The sequence below is a fragment of the Otolemur garnettii genome, unplaced genomic scaffold (genome assembly GCF_000181295.1).
Source record: "Otolemur garnettii isolate 467f Iridium unplaced genomic scaffold, OtoGar3 scaffold00129, whole genome shotgun sequence".
Lineage (NCBI taxonomy): Eukaryota > Metazoa > Chordata > Mammalia > Primates > Galagidae > Otolemur > Otolemur garnettii.
This window is the reverse complement of record NW_003852524.1, coordinates 2,755,138-2,764,227: the sequence shown is the minus strand read 5'-3', so window position 1 is coordinate 2,764,227 and position 9,090 is coordinate 2,755,138. Positions and strand designations below refer to the sequence as shown.

The 9,090-nt window shown below is 39.7% G+C and overlaps 1 protein-coding gene across 1 annotated transcript in view; it reads left to right on the top strand.

Annotated features, from left to right (window-relative positions):
- ZGRF1 (zinc finger GRF-type containing 1) overlaps window positions 1-9,090 on the top strand; it is a 93,039-nt gene extending 83,949 nt beyond the window's left edge. The window contains 3 exon segments of the mRNA XM_012810343.2: window positions 7,127-7,503; window positions 7,782-7,949; window positions 8,935-9,090. Of these exon segments, the coding sequence (XP_012665797.2) occupies window positions 7,127-7,503; window positions 7,782-7,949; window positions 8,935-9,090 (701 nt within the window).

Genomic DNA, 9,090 nt, shown 5'->3' with positions numbered 1-9,090 from the left:
AGGCACCAAGCTGTACTTGTGTATTTTTGAAGAAATAATACCATTCATGTAGTTCAGTATTCAAGATGAATAAAGGGAATACAGTGAAAAGCTTCCCCCCTCTGTCTCCCAGCCACCCAATTTCCCACCTTGGAATAAACCCATATTATAAGGTTCTTAAATTTCCTTGCAGAAATACCTTATTAACATACAAGTCAATATATGGTCACCCTTTTTTTACATGGTAGCCCTACTAAGTAAAAACTTTCATGTACCTGGCCTTTTCCACTGAACAATGTATCTTAGAACTCATTCCATTGTTGTCTCTACTTTAAAAAAAAATCTGAGATTTTTTATCAACATACAGTGGATAAAATGCTACCTACCACAGACGCCCCTCACTTCTCCTAACATACTGTCTGACTTCCTATGATCTCTCACTCCCAACTCCTTACTTTCCCTACAATCTGTCAACTCCCCTGTCTTCTCCTGTCTGCCCAGACCGCATCTACTCTGAGGACTCCCAACTGCCTTGGCATATTGCCACCATGCTGTATTTTTTTTCCAGCTGAAAAAACTCTGCCCATGGATTAGTCCAACATCCTTTTCTACTTTCTTATACCCAGGTTGCTGGATGTTCTAGAGGAAATTATACTAATGTGCAGCTGGGTGCCACAACACATTTATGATAACTGATCTCACATGTCCCATATGCCCAGAAGTTATATGTCCCTAATAAGCTCTTCAACTCATTGTCTCCAGTCACTCTTCCCACCACAGTGATTTTTCTGACATGCAAATATGATCACATTAGAAGTTTTCAATGGCATCTAATCACCTATAATATTGTTTCTCAACAAGTGATCCTTGTCCTCCTGTATCAGAATCTTTAAGTTCAAAATCATTTATCCTAAGAAATTTTTGGTTTTTTAAAACCACTTTTACTGAGGTACATACAATGAATATACCAAATTTAAGTGCAAATTTTGATAAAGTTTGGCGAATGTATGTACACCTCTGTAACCACCGGCACAATCAAGATGTAGAACATTTCCATCATTCCCTAAAAGTTCCCTCGTACCTCCACGTTGGAGTCAATCTCTCTTCTACCCAAGGTAATCACTAATCCACTCTCATTATAGATTAATTTTCCCTAAATTAGAACTTAATATAAATGAAATCATGTAGTACCTTTTGCATCTTTTAATCAGTATGTTTTTTGAGGTATATCCAGGTAATTGCACATTGCAACAATTCTTCTAATGCTGAATATTTAATTGTATGAATATCCAACAGTTTTAAATCTATTTGTTTCTTAAGTTCTGAGATAATTTAATCTCTTCTTTTTCTGTTCTCTCTGCTACTTCCATAGCTCAGATGATAGATTCCTGGGCTGATCCTAAGTCTCTTATACTTACTGTTATCTGTATCTCTGATGTTCTTCCCCTGCATTCTGAGAGATTCCTTTAACTTTAAAGCCTTAAAATTATAATACACATATGACTATCATAATTTTATCAGAACTCTTTCTTATTCATTGATTATTACCTTTTATGTAGCATTGTATTCTTGTTTTGTGAGTGAAACATTTTCTCTTCTCTTTTTGGAAATATTAATTTTGAAAATCTTCTTTTCCTTGTAATGTATCTGTTCACACTAGATTTCCTTTTCAGCTGGTTTATTATAATCTCTACCTTTCATGCTGAAGATTTCCCTGATATGTCTAATGATTCTCGACCTCACATTTATATTTAGCAAGAAAGTACTAAAAAATTGATTGGAGGGTCTTTTGTGGATATGGGAATGTTGCTGGAGTGAAATGTTCAACCAATGGGCTTCACTTGCAGGTCACTGGTGGGGAGCGAGATGCTTCACTGGGAACTCCTGTAGGTCTATATATGGAGGTGTTTCCCTGGAGCCACTCAGTTCCCCTATTGCCTCTTTAGGGGATATACATATGGGGAGAATGGGGTTAGGAACCTCACTGTTCCACATGATAACAAGTGAATGTTTTTTTGGGAATGGCCAATTGCCTTTATGTTCTAAGTACAGTTCTGAATGAGAAGTATCTCATTTTTCTATTCATTCACACACTACAGATGACCTTTCTAGTTCATTTAGTAGTAATTACTATAACAATTTAAATTGGGCTCAAGAAAGTCAGATTAGATGATCAACCCAGCAGTCAGGGTCCAGTTAAGAAAATATAGCTCCATTCAAAAAATCTAAAAGAAGAACTTCAAGGAGAACTAACTACATAGATATTGTGAGAGCTAAAACACCAAACAAAACAACGAGGCAACTCAGAGATTAACAAAGAAAAGGAAGAAGAAGGTGCTAAAGTTGGCGTGTTAGGACTGTTCAGTGGAAGCCCTTTGAAGCAATGTGGCCAGAGCCGGAACCATGGAGGGAAGAATAGAGTAGCCATTCAGCTAGAGCTGGAGCAATGAAACGATACCACCTTTAGCCATTACCAGAAATCCTGCTCGCACGCCCCAAGTCTAGCTGCTACTTTGCTCTTGCCTTTCAGTTCCCGTTATTTTGCTTCCCACTGGCCAAACTGGGCAATTGCTGTTGGCAGGGTAGCTTGGAAAACACAGCAAGCCCTTGCCTTTAAAAAAACAAAAATGAGAGAGGACTCATATTTCCTGATTTTGTAACTTACTATAAAAGCATAGTATTATAAGGAAGGGAGTTGTACAAAAACAGTACAGAAATCAATGAAACGGAATTGGAAATACAAAAAAAGACCCATACAAACACAATTAATTTTGACAAATATACAAAAATAATTCAATAGAGAAAGGAGAGTCTTTTTTAACAAATTGTCCTGAAACAATAACACCCATATGCATAGAACAGAGCCTTCACCCATACCTGGAACAATATGCAGAAATGGACTATTGACCAAAAGTAAAATAGAAAACCATAGAACTGTTCGAGGGAAAGACAGGTCTGATAATTTCACGAACTCATCCTAAAAAAAGTGCTACATACCACATTGCTGAATATCACCATAGTCACCTTTGAAGTACTCCCTTCAGGAAACTAGGCACCTTTGACAAAACCTGGTCCACTCTTCAAAGCTATTTTGGAACTCTTTTTCTGGCATGGCCATCAGAGCTATTGTCTATTAGCCTTGATGTCCTGAATATCATCCAGATGTTTTCCTTTCAATATTTCCTTTATCTTTTTTTTTTTTTTGCAGTTTTTGGCTGGGGCTGGGTTTGAACCCACCACCTCCAGCATATGGGGCTGGTGCCCTACTCCTTTGAGCCACAGGCACTGCCCAATATTTCCTTTATCTTTGAGTAAAGAACAAAGTCATTGGGGGCCATATCAGGTGAGTAGGGAGGGTGTTCCAATACAGTTATTTGTTTACTGGTAAAAACTCCCTCCCAGACAGTGCTGTGTGAGCTGGTGCACTGTTGTGATGCCATTCCTTTCTCATGCCAAGATTTTCAGTTTAAGATTTTCCTGTTTCTCTATCAATATTTACTTGGTCTTCTATGCTTCTTACACACAATTGAATGAATTTCTACAGTATTTCCTTCAGTTCTGCTTATTACTGGCCACCCTAACCTCTCTTCATCAGTGACACTTTCTCTCCCATAGGAAAAATCCTTAATCCATTTGTACACTGTCATTTCCTTCATATCATTAACCCCATCAACTTGCAGGAGGGAACATGTCCTTGATTTCACTTCCATTCTTGTCAATGTTAACAAGAAATTTAAGGTTTCTTCATTGCTTTAATTAAAACTCTGATATTCTCACAACAACACACAAAAACATTCAACAACAATAATGAATGCCACACAACAAGACATTACCACCTGTCAACACGAACACAGGTGTGAGCCACTGATATACCGAGGTTATGAAACCTCACCAAGGTGTTTGTACAGTGCTGCCAACATAAGCGCACAGGTGGCAAGCTCGTGAACTTGTCAGATCTCATATAACAGTGCTCATTTTACCTGTTAGGGAGGCTACAGCATATACTTCCATTCTCTCCTCTGCTTGATTTCCACTGAGTTTTACTTTCTTCTGTGAACATGTGTGCTCATCAGTTAGTTCCAGGTTAATATGTGAGTATGTACATGTAGTGTATGTCTTTCCATTCTTGAGATACTTCACTTAGGATAATGGTCTCCAGTTCTATCCAAATGTTTTTGAAAGGCATTAATTCATCCTTTGTTATGGCTGAGTAGTACTCTATAGTATACATATCCCACATTTTAGTAATCCACTCATGAGTTGATGGGTACTTAGGTTGATTCTGTATCTTTGCAGTTGTGAATTGTCTTGCAGTAAACATTCACACTAACGTGCCTTTTTGATAAAAAAAAACAATGACAACAAAAAGAGCTTCTTTTCATTTGCTAGATCTAATGGTAGCTCTACTTTTAGTTCTGGCTATAAATGCTATATTTTCAGTCTCCACAGTTTTCTCCAAAGAGGCTGTACTAATTTGCAGTCCTACCAACAGTGCCTAAGCATTCCTTTCTCTCTGCATTCAGCATCTATTGTTTTTAATTACATAGACTTTTTAATAAAAACTATTCTAACAGGAGGAAGGTGGTATCTCATCGTAGGCTTAATGTGCATTTTCCTGATGATTAGTGACTTCCAACATTTTGTTTATTGACCATTTCTCTACCTTCTTTTGAAAGGCTTCTGTTCATGTCTTCCCTCACTTTTTAATGTTTTTTTTTCTGATTTGAGTTCCTTGTAGATTCTTGATATTATCCCTTTATTAGATATATAGTTTATGAAGTAAGCATTCTTGATGCCAATTTCATGAGACACTGAGAGCTAAAGGTTCACAGAAGAAACTAAATACTATGTAATTCTTTGGGTGGCCAGCAATATATCCTAAGAAACAAGGCACTTATCACTGAAAAACTTCCTTAAGCCTCTGATCATTGTTTTCTGAGAATATCATTGGTTTCGAATTCAATGTAATAATTTGAAGTATAAGGTAGGAGTCATCAAATTCATGCAAATAATAATACTATACTTTCCTCTACTTTTTAGTAGTGTATTAAATTCTCCCGAGCTGGGAAATGTGGAAGACAAAACAAGAAGAAAGCTATGCTCTATTTAGCGTATTAATAGGAGTTTGGATTTGTGTTAACGCTGACATGGAGTTTTATTTTTATTTCTAGCCTATTTTTTTCAGAATGTCTTAGTAGACTTTGGCCACGTTGAAAAACCTTGGAAAACATCTCTTGATTTTTCTGCACAATATTGCATTGTGAGATTATTCTTTTTCTTCCTTCAAGGGAAAATTAAACTTCAAATCCTCAAAAATAAAAACCATGGAGAAAAAGAGAATTTGTTGAGAAGAATGCTATTATCCTCTTGCAAATCCTTTCCTTCCCTTATTCTCAGTCCTGCGTCTAATGCACTCACAATAATACAACATAGTTTCAGTGTGGTGATCGGTGCTATAAAAACATAATTAAATAGAAACTCACAGAGGCCTCTTCAGGATAAAGATGGCTTCAGTCACAGAGAAAGCCAAAATCCTAAAAGCATATGAAAGCAAAACCCAGAATTAAACATTTTCTGGATCCTGATCATTTCTAAAATAGCAGCTATAAATGCCATATTTTCAGGCACAGAATGAAAAAGAAGGAAAGTTTTTAATCACTTACTATGGGAAGATCAAGAAGAAACACATGGAAGAAAGATTAGACACAAAGGATTTCCTAACAAGTGTTATTAAATAAGAGAATATATTACTTTAAGACACTGCTTTAAAAAAAAAAACAGAGCAAAACAACTTTCTTTAGAAAACCACAAAACTCTATGATGTGGTCTCTCTGATCCACCCAGAACAGAGAACATAATAGCATCGAGGAGCTTACAGTTCTCTGGTCAGTCCCAGGTATTTTGATTTCAGGAAAATGCTTAAATTACACTGTATATTTCTGTCCTCTACAACTATGTTTACTTTGATAAGTCAAGACCAATTTTTAAATGTTTGTTTTAAAATTACAATATCAGTGCAAATGGTCCAACTCCTGGGGGTTTCATTATAACTGTGGATGAGTTCTGTGATCACTCCACTTCAGACATCTCTGATCAGAAACTTCCTTCCACTCTTTGCAGAGTGTAAAAAAAAGGCACTTTCTAGAAGGCCAGCATTATTAAAAATAACAATTTCTGATTATAAATATTCCAATATTTCCTTATAAAACACAAAGATGACAATTTAAGTTATCACTACACAATGGCAAAAAGATAACCATCATGAATATTTTTTCTCTCCAGGATGTATGTGCTTATAAGCATGTCAAATCATTCAGATAAGAATTTTGTCTATAAATTGGAGTCATAATAAGCTTTGAAAGATTTTAAAAAATTTCATATCCATCAGAAATATGATTTTAAAGCCTGCACGGTATTTTTCTATTGTAGCACTTACACTAAGATCTATTTATTACAATATTTATTACAAAAATATTATAATGTTATTGTATATTAGTTTCCATTGTCAAATATGGCAACAAATTTATCCTTTTGATTCATAAGTGCTAAAATGTTAAGTCCTTAAGTTACCTTTGGCCCTTGGGAAAGCACGGTCCTTTGACAAAGTTAAAGACAAATACATTGAAGCGGGGAGGAGATGAAAATGAGTAGGAAAAGGAATTTGGGTGTCTGCACCCAGAGGATGGGGGCCTAAAGTAAATAATGCCAAGCGCCTCACTGGCCCCCACTAACATTCTACACACCTGACGACTAACTAAAAATGAACATCAAATACAAGTTCTGAAGAGAATAAAAAATATAGCGAGGAAACAATACACAGAGTCTGGAGAATGAAGTTACAAAGGAGCTCTGGGTATGTGAGGAAAACATTTATCTCTACGCACATTATACAATATGCAGAGACACAGTGTCCGCCCGCCGAATGCCTCTGACGTCCTTTTCCGTTTGGAGTCCAAGTCTTTCCCGCAGCTTATTGGGTCTTAGCGTCACTTCTAGCTGAATTGCTAAAGCCTCAAAGCAAAACAAAAGTCCTGGGGCCTAGACCTGATTGTTCCCAAACTTGGCTGCCAGCAGACTCACAGGGGAGGGGTTTGGTATGTTTTTTTCTGCTCTCAGGCTCCCACCACTGACGCTTTTTAAACCGCAGGTTGGGAAGCGGCTGAGCACAGAGCGTTTGTAACCGGAGCTGCAGGTGAAGGTTCCCAGACAGTGTCCCCGGAGGGACTGCGAAGCGATGCCAAGTCCCCTGCCGTATTCGCGACAGGTTGGCCTAGGGGCGACCCCTCTGCCCCGAAGCTCCGTCGTAGCCCACCCCGGGCTCCGCCAGGGGGCGCCAGGACCTCGCAGCTCGCCCGCGGCCAGCGCGTGCCCTCCCGCGCGCCCAGCCCTCCGGGACCCGCCGCGCGCCCTGAAAAGGCTCAGGTGTGGCGCGAAGGGAGCGCGACCCCGAGCGGCGCAGCTGGCTGTAGGGGGCGCCTCCCGCAAACCCAGCCGCGCTCCGGCTCCCTTGGACGCCGCCCTCACGTAAGATCTTGTTTTGTGTTTTGTTTTAAAAGTCTTCCCCGCCCCCGTACTGCTTGAAGGCGTAAATGAGTGAGGGGTGGGAAGGTGGGAGGGGAAATAGAGAAAAGAGGCGCTGGGGGATTGAATACCCCCTTTAAATTACTGCTGACACCTCGGTTCCAGGCCCCTAAAATCTCAATCAACAATCCATTAGAACTCAACAGGAGTAAAACTAAATCCTCGTTTAAGTGTATTTATCCGATCTCCTTTCTCTCTTTCAAATGCTAAATCCATTTCAGCATATGCCCCCTCTTTCTCTAGCCTTTCTCTCAAGACTGGCAGCCCATACCACTCTTGTAAATATGAAAGATGCTAATCATATGACATATCACGTCTCCGTCGGAGCCGGAATAAAGCCTTCAGATTTGGGATCATTGCCTCCAGACAACAGCTTCATCAGCCGGAAAGTTGGTTTTTTTTCTCCTTTCCTTCAACTCTCAATCCCTTCTTTGTCTGGAGGAAAATGCAGCCGACTCGAGCCACCCAGGCCATATGGTTCACTCTGTATTTTCTTAGTTGAATTCTGAATTGTTTCTGTGACTTGCGAAGTTTTTTTGGAAGTGCGTATAAAGACATAGAAGAGCTACTTGTTCAGGGAGCGCTGCCCGGGCGCGCCGCGGCCGCCCCCTCCCGGCCCGGAGACCCGGCCCGCGCTCCTCCCAGGGTAACCTCCGCCCAGGGTAACCGCAGCAGTTGCATTATCACAATATTGTGACTAACGACCAAGCAGGCCACAGCTGTTTGATTCTCGCTCTGTGCGTGCTCCGCGCCTTGCCCGACGCCTGGCACACAGTAGGCGCTCGGGAAATAATGAAGGGAATAAAAAGAATGAATAAATAAGCTATCAGGGGCTTTATCTCTTTGGCTCCTTGAATATAAACCAGATTGTCGCCCTCTCCCGACACTCTCTATTGCATTACAGTTCTGTTGTCTCCGTAAACTTACTTTCTGACGTGTGTAACTTTTTGGTTTTGGTTTACTGATTTGAACGTAAGCTCTGTGGGGGTAGAAATCATGTCTTGTCTTTGCATCACAGGGTTTTCCCGGGCTGGGACAGCGATCACTGAACACATTCATTGCTCATGGAGTAGGTTTGGAATGTAGGAAGAAGGAATGATGCAATGAGTAAGTTAAAGTAATGAACTGATGCTATTTCCAGAAGATACAGCTTAGGAAATTCTCTTTGCTAAATATTTGAACTTCGTGCCTCAGCCTCACCCTTTTGATTTGTACTACTTATCAGTAACAATAAACAATACATTTATTTCCAGAAGAGAATTGGGGAGGGGAGTTGTTTTGTTTTGGGTTTTGTTCCCTTCATGGGGAGAGGAGAGGGAAAATCAGTTTTCAAGATCTTTATCCATTTCTCTGAATAAGTTTTGTGTTTTCCAGGTTCGGGACTGTCCTTTCGAGGGAGCAGGCTGCCAAATTTCCTTTCTAACTCCTTACACAAATCCCAAAGGGCCCTTTCACCAAATCATTAAATTCTACAGAGGTGGTCAAGCTCGCACTGCTTTTCATGAAACGAAGAAAGAAAAGGGTCCTTGA